Below are 13,775 nucleotides of genomic sequence, written 5' to 3'. Positions count from 1 at the left end.
GTGAGGGGGGAAGAAGTGTCTTCAGTCTCTGTGTTTTCAAGGGGGTAGGTAGACATGGAGAACAACAACTGCTGCTTGTTCTTAAAGCAAGTATTTGCCTCGTTTGAAAACACCATGTCTCTCAATTTCAACCATGGTTTGCTGACTAGAACTTTGCAGATTCACCTCAACCGCAACGAATCAAAGAGTAAATATACTAGAAATTAAAAATTACTATAAATTTTTTGCATTAGAGTTTGGTTTTGTTGAGTTGGCCTGGTGGATTTTTGCTGAGTCATATGCATGTCCAATTAGTCAAATTCCCAACTTTTGGGTCAAAAGAATGATCTATCTCCTGTCTTAAACGGCCATGACCTGGGTAGTTTGACATCCCAATCAAACCAGATGGTTGAAAATGTCTACTAACTGTGGCATCATGAAGATCCTGGTTATGTGGTTTACCATTTAGCCATCTCTGCATGAGATTTCAGTGTTCCAGTGCCAAAAGTGTTTTTCAATAAGTGATACACTTTTAGTACTTTAGTTTGAAAGTTAAATTTCTAGATTCAAGTACTCAAGAAAAAAAAAAAAAACCATTTACCATTTTGTGATAAAGATCACATGGGCCTGTTTGCATTGGGTTAAACGCAATATGAATTTGTTCCTCAGTACTATAATGAAGTTATTTTGTGGTTCTGCCAGACAGTTAGTTTCTTAAATGGAAATCCACTATTTTGAATCAGTGGTGCACCTTCACTTCTTACACATCATGATTCATGGTGCATCACGGTTGTTAAAAGAAAGAGGGTGGGGGGAATGAAAACTGACATTTTGTTTTTTTGCTATCTGCTTCTGAAGTTTTCTATATTTTCTTGTAAATATGAATGCTAACGCTCCACTGTTAACAATATTTGATTCAGCTCCTTGGAGCAGATTTGGCTATTTTGGATGAAATCGATTCTGGGTTAGATGTTGATGCACTTCAAGATGTAGCGAAAGCAGTCAATGTACTTTTGACTCCAAAGAACTCTGTTTTGATGATTACTCATTATCAGCGACTTCTGGATTATATAAAGCCTAAATATATCCATATCATGGTAAGTCTTATGCAAAACTTGGAAGTTGATGCTTATTTTGATCAAAATTTTCCTTGGAAATGTGGTGGATGGTTCATTTGAGTCTTTAATATTGGGCTTAGATTTTTCTGGTTTTGCATGATTGGAGTGTCTTTGATCCAGAAGTTAGACAGGATAAGATGGTCAAAGTATTGACAGTGATTTATGTTGCCAGGCTCTGCATCTAATGTTTTAAGGTGTTAAAATACTGACTTGCTGACCTTTTTTTTTTCTTTTTTTTTTTTTTTTTGAGGGGTGGGGGTGGTGACTCTGACCTTACCAGAGAATGGTTGAGTTTAAAGTGATAATTTAATTAAAATTAATTATTCATTTGGAAAAAAAGGGTTGTCACTTGGTGTGATGTTAAAATCTTAGGATACTCATCTGAGAGTAGCCACTTAAAATGTCAAAGGTTAGGAACATTTCCAGTCTACCCTCCTGGGACGCTGTGAAAGCAGGACTCCTACAATTACCCTTCCTTCATGGGGGAAAATATAAATTCCTTAATTCACTTATTTATGTTTATGTGTTTCACCGTATTTGACAATTCATTACCTTCTCTGGGTCAACCATCCCTCTTGTTCAGTATTTGAAAAATTTTTGCTTCCTTGTAAGTTTTAAGGCAGATGCTCCATGATTCATTGCCCTTGACGTGGATAAATTTTCAGGTTCTTGTAATTTATATTTGATATTTTTTTCATTGTCTTTTCCGGTTTTCCCCTTTTCTCCCTCTCAAGAACTCTTGCTACATAATTGACATGCAATAATGTTTAATTGGTTGAATTGAAAAATTATTTTGTTCTAATTGCACCTACTCTTTTGCTTGGATCTATTTAGGAGAGGGGAAGAATAGTGAAGACTGGTGACATCTCAATTGCCAAATTGCTTGAGAAGGAAGGCTACAGAGCATATTCTTCTACATAGATTACACACGCATGCAAGCATACTATCACATCGCACACATGCTTTGCCCTTTGCTTCTGGATCCATTTTACTCCAAAATAACACTCCCCTTCCTACTACAGACACCAAAATTTTGTGAGGTCAGGTAACCTGTTGTGCTTCAGTTGTTGATAGGACTGGATTGCAAACTCTAACCTGTCATCAGTTCCAAGATTCATGTAAAGACCAAAGGAAAGCCTAGTATTCAAGGCAATACTTTGAGGAGACCTCTTGTAATTTGACCTACCATATCTAATTCTTGCTTGTTGATGTCCCCGCCTGTTTTTACTCAAATAACTCATCTATATTGGTGCGTTTTATCTGTGTTTACCTGTATAACTAAGACCAATTCTACTAGGGGAATTGTCACCTTAAAACTTACAAATTTAGAAACCCGAGAAGTCAACATTTGGGTTCGTCGAACTAATCTTTCTGAAGGGTGAGTGCAGCACCTTGTGTGAAATCACAAGTTCAAGCCGTCGGGGGCCTCCTTGATTTGTGTTGGTGTATGATGTCTTGTATTCCGTCGCAGTTTAATCCAAGGAGTACTGGTGCAGCACCTAGACAGGCAGGATGACGGTCCCGCTACATATTTATAGTGAGGGTTCTTTCTCTGTAATGCAATCAATACTGAGAGGTGTGAGGACGAGCGCTGTAACCTTATTCTCCATTAATAGTGAAGCAGGACCTCATCTCACCAGGGACGTAGGCAACCTTATTGAACCTCGTAAAATTCGTGTGCATTGTTTGTTTTGTTTTTCCATTATCTTCTGCATCGTTTTAGGGTTGCGTTTCTACAGATTTGTGCCGTGTTGAGTAAGTTTGTGACAGTTGAAAACGCAGGTGTCTTCCCACTTTTAAGTGGGTATATTCTTTAGTTGAATGGTTGAAACATAATAGCATAGGGAATTAAAATGATCCTCTGGGTTCTGCAAGGAACAGAAGAATCCAAGAACTTGTAACCCATTATGGCCTTAAGAGGTGAAGCAATACTGAGAGAATCATGTTTGTCTGCTTAAGAGGTCATTTTATGGCCTTAAGCAATCTCCTAGGCAGTGGTACAAGCGTTTTGATTCCCACATGATGAAGATTGGCTACACAAGAAGTGAGTATGATAGTTGTGTTTATTATAAAGTGTCAAGTGATAATTCCATTATTTTGTTGATGCTTTATATTGATAACATGCTCATTGCTACAAAGAACAAACATGATATAGTCTCTTTGAAGTCTTTGTTGAGTGTTGAATTTGAGATGAAGGATCTTGGTGCTGCTAAGAAGATCATTGGCATGGAAATCCTTAGAGATAGAAATGCAGGTAAACTTTGGGTAACTCAGAAGAGATATATTGAAAAGGTGCTAGAGCGTTTCAATATGGAAAAGGCTAAGCCGGTTAGCACTCCGTTAGCTGGCCACTTCAAGTTATCTGAAAGGGAATGCCCTACAACACATGAGGAGGTGGAGCAAATGTCTCAAGTCCCTTATTCTAGCGCAGTTGGGAGTCTCATGTATGCTATGGTTTGTAGCAGGTCGGATTTGTCTCATGTAGTCAATGTTGTTAGTAGATACATGAGTAATCCAGGGAAGGAGCATTAGAATGCAATTAAGTGGATCTTTAGATATTTGAGCAAGACTAAAGATATAGGTGTTATGTTCAGTGGCAAGGGAAGTTCTATAGAATTGGCAGGTTATGTTGATTCTGACTATGCTGGTGATTTAGACAAGAGGAGGTCTACGATAAGGTATGTGTTTACATTGGCTGGTGGACCTATATCATGGAAGGCGATGCTTCAGTTTACAATTGCATTGTCCACTACAGAGGCATAGTACATGGCAGCCGTTGAGGCTGCCAACGAAGGAGTCTGGTTGGCTGAACTGGTTTGTGAGTTGGGGTTGGAGCAAGGAGGTACAGTGTTACATTGTGACAGTCAAAGTGTCATACATCTTGCAAAGAATCAGATGTTTCATGCAAGGACAAAGCATATTGATGTGAGATTTCACAAGATTAGGGAGCTTGTGTCAGAAGGCAGTATTCACTTGAGAAAAATTCATACAGATCTCAATCCTGTAGATATGTTTACGAAGCCAGTTACTACAGAGAAGTTCGAGTCCTGTTTGGACTTGATTAATATTACTCATTGTTGAAGATGAGGGACGCACCAAACAGGTGCGGGTTTGTACCTCTAATGAGGTACAATAATGAAGACGTCTGCAAGTTATCTTTATAGAACGCTCGACAGAATTCAAGCCAAGGTGGAGATTGTTGGTGTATGATGTCTTGTATTCCATTGCAGTTTAATCCAGGGAGTACTGGTGCAGCACCTAGACAGGCAGGAGTGCAGGACGGCGATCCCACTAGCCGGTTAGCGGGCCGTGGGGGTTGCAAGGGGGGCAGGAGGCCCCCTTGCATAGCAAGGGGTGTCGGGGGGCGCAGTCCCCTGCTCGAATTTTTTATTTGAGGGAAATTGTGTACTTTCCGGATTAGGGTTTTTTCGCTATATATTTGTAGCGAAGATTTCTTTCTCTGTAATGCAAACAATACTAAGAAGTGTGAGGATGAGCGCTGTAACCCTATTCTCCATTGATAGTGAAGCAGGATCTCATCTCACCGGGGACGTAGGCAACCTTGCCGAACCTCGTAAAATCCGTGTGCATTGTTTGTTTTGTTTTTCCATTATCTTCTGCATCGTTTTAGGGTTGCGTTTCTACAGATTTGTGCCGTGTTGAGTAAGTTTATGACAGTTGAAAACGCATGTGTCTTCCCACTTTCAAGTGGGTATATTCTTTAGTTGAATGGCTGAAACATAATAGCATGGGGAATTAAAATGATCCTCTGGGTTCTGCAAGGAACAGAAGAATCCAAGAACTTGTAACCCATTACACCAAGTGATATTTCTTGTTACTCTTGGATCATACAAGTCGGCAAAAATAGGGGCTAAACAGTAACAGGCGCACATTGGCAAGAAGGATATATGGTGAGAATACAGGAACTAAGATTGGATATCCATAGACATGGCGGTCCAGGCCAACAACTTTTTTTTTTTTTTTGGAGTGGGGTGGTTAAAATCTGAGCAAAGTAGTTTAAGCTTCTCTGGATGTTTGTTTTAGAGACGCATTTTCAGTTCAGCTAAATCAACTGCTTGGCTCATTCAAAAGAACAGACAATGAAGACCAGGGTTTCAAAGCACTGATGGTCAGAATTAGTTCCAAGAACCCCAGAATCGTCCCTCAGATATGAAAACTCGGTGATTCTTGGGTTTTGATCCTAGAACCGGCCAGAATTGGAATCTTTCGTGGTTGATTCGAATGATTCGATTCTGACATTTGAATGGCGATTTGGGTCATTATTAATTACTCATTTTAGATGACATTAATCAGAAATGTGCATAATGTGCATTACGGAAGATCCAAATATACCCAAAGAACTATTACTCCTACTGAATTGTACTTGGTAGATATTATGCTCATGCAGATAGGTTTATCTTGACAGATCGTGAAGGATGCTCAAACCCATATCAATTGTTTCTGTAGCCCAGTTTTGTCTGGCTAAAATTGGGTCGATCCAAATCATAGCAGCATAAACAGTCAACATGATCTGGTCTTTGGTCCGTTTCTTTTTCACTCTCGTTTGGCTTAGCTTGAGAAGGTTTTTCTGGCTTTTGAGCCCAAAAAATCCGTGTAGCTGGTAGTGCTTGCAGTGTTTTGGCTAATCTAAAATATTTAAGATAAAAATATATGCAACATTAAACATAGGAGTTTGAAATGTCAAATATTAGATCCAACTATACCTGCCACTTTTCAGCCAGCCACATGGATTTACATTAAACCCTTAAATATTTTCAAAGATCTCGAAATGATCATTCTGTTTCAGGGAGAATTCGTGAAACTACGTTTCCATCGAGAATTGAATTGGAATTTTCTTGTATTTCGGAGAATATATAATAGAGATATTGTTGTTGAGTTTCTGAATGAAAAATTAGACATTTCATGCCTTTAGAAAGTGCTTCTTTTTTTTTTTCTTTTCTTTTTTTTCTTTTCTTTTTTTAAGATCCCAAAAGTGGATTGTTGATTTGACAATCTGACCATCGATGAACTTAGGACCATTTACCATCTCAACAGGATGTATACAAAATATCCCTTGGTTTCTTTAACGTTTTTGTTGATAGCATGCTCCGTTTACTTTTGAGACTTTTTAAAATAATCTTTACATGATACAAAATTACAAATAGTTTTCTTTAATCAGTCTAAAGGTTTGAACATATCTACCAAATTTATGGCCCACCTGAGCTACATTAAAGGGAAAGGTAAGAAGGTAGAACCTAGCCCCCAATATGCCCCACTCCCAAGTTGTTGGGACTTTTAAAATTATTTTTAAGCATTAATAATAATTTTTTATTCACTTTTCTATTAATATTTTGCCTTGTAAAATATATATCAAGCCATGATTTATGTGTTTATCCAAAGTTCCACTCCCAAGAAGTTGACTTGGTATTGATATCTGTCATATTTTCCACTCCTAATAAGGTATTCAGACCTCCACCGACAACCTACTCTGCATAAGGAGAAAGAAAGTGTGACATGGCTTTCCAAGTTGATAACAAATTTCACATTGGATTGGTTTTGAGTTGACACTTCCTATACCTAATCTGGATCCCGAATCTGAGTTTGGAATCATTTGAAAGCAATTGCTGTGTAACTGCAAAATATTTCAGGCTGCTAGTTAATGGCATCTACCAACCATAGGCATAAACTTGCATTAGTCATAATACTCTGGTGTTTGGCGGTCAGGGGAAAAATAACGGACTTATTCATGAAAATGAACAAATCATACAAATACAACTCAACTCAGCCTTATCCCAACTAAAAAGGATCAGTTACATGGATCCTCTTTCTCGACCAAACCAAGTGAATCACATACACTTTCAACATAAATAAGCACTCCAAAACTCATATAAGACCAAATGGTTCAGGTAGTGGCTCAAACCGGTGATCAAATATGGGTCCCTGTTCAGATGTATCATCAATACTGTGCAGCCAGTTTGTGTTCTTCAAGTCCTCTTTGAGCAGAATTGCTTCATATCGGGTACTCTCATAAATGTCTGGTTCACTCAGTTTTGCAGAAAATCGACCATCATCTTCTTCAGCCTCACCATCTAGAGAGTAATCAATACAATTTCCATTCTCTATCATGGAACCATTACTGCTAACAGGTTGGTCACTGTTGCTATTGCCGTTGCTGCTTACTGAAACTGGAGGATCCAATGGACGAGCAGGTTGACTTTTTGGAGCACTAGATCGAATGCTCTGAGGGAAAAGGGTGGTACCTGAGAGAGAACGAATACTCCCTGCGCCATGTCGGATATCCTACATAATGCAATATAGTAAAACAAATTAAAAACTAATATCAACATAGAAAAAGTAAGGCTTCTGTTCCCTGCTACAATATATACCACTGAAAAATTTGACCCCATAAGATAACCAGTGTTCAGAGGCCTGGCCTGGAATTCAAACCAGTTTGTCCGTCACCAATTTGACCTAATAAGATAACCGGTTTGTTTGTTCCCTCCTACCCCAACTTGTTCACTTGTCAAGGGTGAGGCTGGTTTTCAGAAATTACTACAGATCATTGCTTTAACATTAAGAAGAATTCAAATACAACATAATTAGGATGATTCAGTGGATCAGTTTTTATAAACTGTGGATGAGCCTAATGACTGGTGGTCTCAATCCAACCATAACGTCCACCATATTTCAAACACAGAAAAGTTGGAATCACCTAAATTTCCACCACATTTCTAACACAGAAAAGTTGGAAAGGGTTTGCATATGGGTATGTGCTGAAGCTTTTAAAACATACCCTTTACCGGTGAAAGGAGACATACCATATGCTTGAGAGCCATATCAAGAGACTTCTTTGAGATTGTTCTTCCAAATCCAGTACTCTCAGCGGCTGTGGTAGACTTTGCAGGTTTCCGCATTGAAGGCTCTGGAACTGGCGGTGTCTTCTGTGATTCAGGTGCACCATTGTTGTGTCCATTGGCATGCAATCGGCCCCTTCCAGAAAGTTCTGGAAGCCTCCCCCTCGTGACAATAGGTGATGGCTGCCTGCGTGGTGGATTCACAGGTCCTGATGTCTCTGAGTTTCCCCTGACAGTGACTGCAACGCCCGGGCGAGATCTACCTGCAGATACAGGTCGGTCTGGCAATGTTGTCCTCAGGTTTGGTGGTGTTTCATGTGGGAAATCAGGGGGAACAATTGGCTGCTGTGGAGGGCGTGGTCGTGGACTTGGAGAGCTTCCTCGAGATGGTGGTGCTGAATTCCGGCCATTTGGAAGGACCCGTCCCACAGAAATGGAGCGACCTGCTGCTGGAGCTGAAGCAGGAGCTGGAGTAGCGGTCCGACGAGTGGGAGTTGATGGCCGTGAATTTGATCGAGCCGATATAGAACTCAAGTTTCCAGTTGTTTGAGATCTGTTAGTTGGGGTTGATGGTCTTGAGTTCTGGGTAACTCGGGTTTTCTCTCCATAAGAACTGGTGGGAGCTGGCCGGGATTTCGCAGGAGTAGATGAACGTGATTGCACTAGACGGGCAGATGGAGTTATAGGTCTTGCGGTAGAACTTGAGCGGCTAGTTGGAGTAGATGGTCTAGAAGATGTAACTGACATTGAGCTGGTATTGAGCATTGAGGAGGATCTGTTAGAATTGGAGGAATAGGTATTGTGGTGCACAGTAGATGATATGGAAGGGCGAGTAACTGAACTACTTCTAATTGGTCTTGAGGAATGACTATTATCTGAATGTGTTGCTGAAAGCTGCAAAGAGTGAACAAGACATTAGCACTTCAAATGCATAAAAACTTTTAAAAGCTAATGTTAAATTTTGAAATTTTGACAAAATATTTTGGAAAAGAAATGGCATGCGAATTGAGAGGTCAGTTATTTCACCAAAATGGACCATATTTCAGTGTCATTTCTGCCATTTAAGTGGTATATTTCGGTGCCGACCAGGGTCAAAATCCTTGTCGAAACCGAAATCTTGAACCTTTATTTATTGGGTAATAGATTCCAAGAGAGGCAATCGATCAAATTTACTGTAGCAGCCAGATTTTGAAGTATGAAAGAGTTTGCTATGACAAACAGACAATCCAGTAAATATACATTTTCAGCTTAAGAACATAATAACAGTAGGGTAACCAAAAGTTTCCGTCCAATAGTACTAAAAGTATCAATTTTAGTACTATTGTAATAATTTGAAGGGAGAGTCTAAATGAACACCTCTAAATAGAGGTGTATTTAGAGGTGTCATTTAGAACTTGACACCTCCTTCTAATTGTCCTTTGTCTTATTCCCAAAAGTACTTTAAGATAAGGGTATAAAAGGGTTTTCAACAATAAATTGAAAGTGATATCATTATGTCATTAATCAAAAGTGTCATTGTCATGCACATTTTTTGAGTACACATATGAAATGACACTCACACTTATTGGAAAAAAATTGTGTGCAATAGTAAAAGCACAAAAAAGTAAGGTTACAAATTATTTGACACCTTAAGGGGGTGTCAATAAGAAAATCATGATACCCCTTGACACATTAGATCTAATAGAGAGAAAATGACCCATTAGTATCTAAAAGAGAGGAAACACCTATATTTTGAAAATACTCTCCCTTTCATTTCAACTACATTGCTTTCGACTATGTTCTTTGACAAAAAGTATTGTGTTTAAATATGGTATTAGATGGTTTGGGTTTTTTCTTTTTAAACTAAATTTTAAGAAAATAAACCTTGTACCCAAGCATTGATCAGTAATTGTAGTTATTCATACATATTCCTAGAGTAGTTTACTTGTGTTTCCAAAGAGATTTTATGTGCATTAAAATTTTTAACATTCATAAGTACTAATGATTTTACTCTAAAATCGATCCACTTATACTTCCATGAGTCCATCAATACTGATGCACTAGCCATCTAAAACCAACTCAAACCTCAGCTAGAACTGGTAACTATATCAGTTCCACTTAGTTGAGTTGCCAGTTGTGTCAGCAACAAAGAAGCATCTCAGAAAGCCCTTGTACAGCCACATCTCTAATGGAATTGAAACTCATTGCTTGACAGGTAATACGGGGAGCTCTCTTTTAGTGATAAAATGAATGGAACTGATCGGATGCATACAATCAGTATGAATGATCAGAATGGCTTGCCATTTTTGCAACCTTGTTGTACAACAGGACACTGGACTTCTTGTCTATAAGAAGTGATTATTTTCATTTTTTTCAGGTGTGATTATTTTCAGTAGTTAAATGCTGATAAAAAGTAAGGAAAATTATAGTACCATCCTCGGTAATTTAAGCATCCAAAAAACTAAGAAAATTGGAACAAATTGAGTTGCACAAAACAAAAAGGAAGGAAGAATGTACCCTTGAAGCCTTGGTGGTGGAGACAGATCTAACAGAGGAACTGCTCCTAGGAGCCGGTAAAGTTGATTGTGGTTCACTAGAATCCAACGAAGAAACAAGGGGAGTTCCAGGAGGAGTGAGAAGCCTATTTACACAGATTAAACAAGAAATGCATTAGCTATGAACCCCAGTTTGTGTTTTCAGAGTTACTATTGCAGTGAGTTGCAAAGGACTACCAGAAAGATATTTATTTGAAACAACCCCCTCCCAAAAAAAAAAAAAATGTTTACCTCTTATGTGAAAAGGAAAAATAATTGTACACATACTGCACTCATTTTCAGTCACTAGGGGTGAGATAATATCAATGACTACGAACTTCAGTAGCAATACGTGCCTATCAAGTCCTTTTATTATGAGATAATATGCCAACCATGTCAATATTAACTTTGAGTATAATAGAATCTCAGAGGTAACTGGATATTGATAAAAAAATATAACCAATTCACCAAACATAGATAATTCAGAGGTAATCCAAAAACTTTAAAGATGTCTTTGGAGAGAAAGGGACATGAGACCTAGGATACCTACTGAATGGTAATAAACTAGAGAAAGCAACTTATAAAGCAAAACAATTTTACACCTTATAAGATTCTCATTATGGTACAGAACCAAAAAATCCATTTTTATCAGCCTCATATCACATCCAAATAATGTGATCTTTTAATGACTTGTGAGATGAAAAAATAGATAAACTTTGACACCAAAGGTCAAGGAGTTTGGGCAAGCTTTCATGTCGAGCACTTGGCAACAAGATATGGAACTGCCACACATGATTCTATTTTTTTTTATTAGATCCATCTTAGCATTAGATATTGTGGCACAGCCTACATGCACATCAAGGTGCCCTGATGTCAACATAGCACCGAGCTCCTGGGCTGGTAGGCACCAAACAACATCTAACACTCCAGACAACTACTAGGAAAAAGTTTGTTAAACCACTGCAATTGAAAAATCTGACTGCAAATATGTATTTTTCAAGATTAAATGCAATCAGACTGACTCATCTGATGTGGATTTGTGAATTATAGAAAATATGGCTATCAATAATCAGGAAGTTTGAATAGGATTTTAAGTCGACACAAATCATTATGGATTTACTTAATGCCTTTAAAAAGAACAAGTCTCAGATAACTTTGCAGTGTGTCTTATGCAAGCAAAATGTGAGAAAAAAATCAAAATAGATAAGTTATATTGCTGTAAACAAGTTTAGTGCAGATAAGAATTTTAAAAAACGGATGTGATGAAATGCTATTTTGCTGACCGACAAAGAAAAAATTGCAGGTTTCAATGATAAGCAGATACAAAATCAAATAAAAATATCGAATCAATTTAAAACAACAGAAGGAAATTACTGATAAATACCAATCATAATCGTGCTTGCCTCCATCTACTGATGAAAGCAGATCATCCGCTCCATTACTAGCTGGTTTTACTGATCCACCTGAAAGTCTCCCCAATTTAAGTGACACTGCAACTATTCCAACCAGATATATCAGCAGTTCTAATATTTGGTGTATAAAAACAAGAGACCCTTCTTCGTGAAGGAAAAAAATAATCTTTAGCTCAATTTGTACAAAAAATTGGTATTCACCGATGAATTAAAGAATAAGGAAAAAGACCAAAAAGAGCTAAACTTTGTCGAATTCTGGCGTGAAACATTTAAAAGAAATAAAAACAATTAGAAAAAGAAGAAAATCTCAAATTCATCTGTGGTGGATTTATCGATTACAGATAATGCGAGGTTTTTTAAACCTAATTAAGCAAGCGCTTCTTGGTAAAATTTAAATATCTGAGTCCCTCGTCTCCAAATTTTCCCTCTCAAACAGGAAGAAACATCCGCTGGAATCCAACAATATTGAAATCTAAACTGAAAATGGAACAGAAGAAGAAGAAGAAGAAGCTCAGGTAGCTCCGATATAAACCAAATCCCACATCATTTTAACCAGAAATAAAAAGCAGAAATTTTGAAGGGCATTACAGTCAAATGATACAAAAAGATACAAGCGCGGAGAAAAGAAGTTGCCTGAAGTCTGGAACAGAAAAAAAAAAAACTGAAAATCCAAAATGATAAGATCCGTACCATCGGATTCATCAGAAGATGTAACAGACAGGCTCCGGAGATTCCTGGAGAAGAGATCCAAGTTCTCATTCGTGTCCCTCGTCACTCCTGAGATACTCCTCCCCCTCCGATGCTGCGATCCGTTCTGAACACTCCTCCCTCCGGCGAATGAATCCCTCGAGCTCCGGTTCATGGCGACGAATCAGAAACCGTAACAGAAAAGCATGAGAAAAACGAATCAGAGTCTCAGATTATCAGAGAGATCTGTTTCTGTTGGATGCAGAGACAATCATTGAATGCGTTTTGAAATTTGAACTGTCTCGAGTCTCGTGAACAGATCACAGACTCGAAGTCGAAGACGCTCTCGATGGGATCTGCACTTCGGGGGGTCTTGGCTTCAACATCAAGGCTTACTTCCCGCACAGCATTAAGAGCAACTAAAGCTGACAGGTAAAGAGGTTTTTTTTTTTTCCCTAACAAAAGGTCTGCGGAGACCGTAGATCTCTGCGGTTCGAAAACGGTACGTTGTTTCATGCATATCATGGAATTGATATAATGGCCCATGGGTTATGGGCTATGGCCATGCTTTAGGCTTCAACTACTGACACGTGGGTAGCGGTGGAGTTGTCTCCGACTTATGAATCACACAATCAGCTCCATAGATCTACTTTACTTGTTCTCGCGCGTGAATTCCAGTCGCGATCTTAAGAGATCCAGCCGATTTAGATTGAAATCGGACGAGATTAATCCCATTTCAGGTTGATTGGTGCTAGATTTTGAACTTGGATCATCTGTCCGTGTGTAAAGTTTTCACGCACGATTTTGTGACTAGGGTTTTAAATTTGAACTCCACTCACAATCTTACAAGATTGGGATCAGATCGATCAATTCAGATTAGGTCAGTTTCAACCAATTTGTACTAGATTTTGAACATGGATCATCTCTCCGTGTGTAGAGTTTCCACGTACAATTTTGTGACTAGGGTTTAAAACTTGGAACTCCACTCATGATCATAAAAGATTGGGATCAAATCGATCAATTCAGATCAGATCAGTTACAACCAATTTGGATCAGCTCGTTTGGATTAGAAACGAATGAGGTTGATCATATTCAGATCAAAATCGACCCAACAAGTTGAGGCAACCTACTCGCGAGTGTGGATAATTGATGAATCACATTTCTAGTGTGTGGCATGTTGAGAGAGTCCACTCGCTTGATAAGGTTATCCAT

General features: G+C 38.5%; 2 protein-coding genes across 3 annotated transcripts in view; one reads left to right on the top strand and one right to left on the bottom strand.

Moving 5' to 3' along the window:
• LOC122058236 (ABC transporter I family member 6, chloroplastic-like) overlaps window positions 1-2,312 on the top strand; it is a 13,424-nt gene extending 11,112 nt beyond the window's left edge. Inside the window, exons 5-6 of the mRNA XM_042620826.1 lie at window positions 900-1,076; window positions 1,932-2,312. Coding sequence (XP_042476760.1) covers window positions 900-1,076; window positions 1,932-2,018 — 264 coding nt within the window. The 3' untranslated portion in view covers window positions 2,019-2,312. The remainder of the gene's footprint in view (window positions 1-899; window positions 1,077-1,931) is intronic.
• Window positions 2,313-6,753: 4,441 nt separating this feature from the next.
• Window positions 6,754-13,051, bottom strand: LOC122058201 (translation initiation factor IF-2-like). 2 transcript variants are annotated; one of them, XM_042620759.1, is made up of 5 exons: window positions 12,567-13,051; window positions 11,849-11,954; window positions 10,448-10,571; window positions 7,916-8,845; window positions 6,754-7,397 (listed from the first exon to the last, which is right to left on the bottom strand). In XM_042620759.1, the coding sequence occupies exons 1-5, from the start codon at window positions 12,736-12,738 to the stop codon at window positions 6,981-6,983; spliced, it is 1,749 nt and encodes a 582-aa protein (XP_042476693.1). In that variant the 5' UTR covers window positions 12,739-13,051; the 3' UTR covers window positions 6,754-6,980. The 2 variants fall into 2 exon arrangements, with proteins under 2 accessions (XP_042476693.1, XP_042476692.1); XM_042620758.1 differs by having other exon boundaries at window positions 11,849-11,960; window positions 12,567-13,049.
• Between the last annotated feature and the right edge of the window lie 724 nt (window positions 13,052-13,775).

This window comes from Macadamia integrifolia, chromosome 12, assembly GCF_013358625.1.
Source record: "Macadamia integrifolia cultivar HAES 741 chromosome 12, SCU_Mint_v3, whole genome shotgun sequence".
Classification (NCBI taxonomy): domain Eukaryota; kingdom Viridiplantae; phylum Streptophyta; class Magnoliopsida; order Proteales; family Proteaceae; genus Macadamia; species Macadamia integrifolia.
Note: the sequence above shows the minus strand (reverse complement) of the source record. Positions and strands in the feature narration are given on the sequence as shown.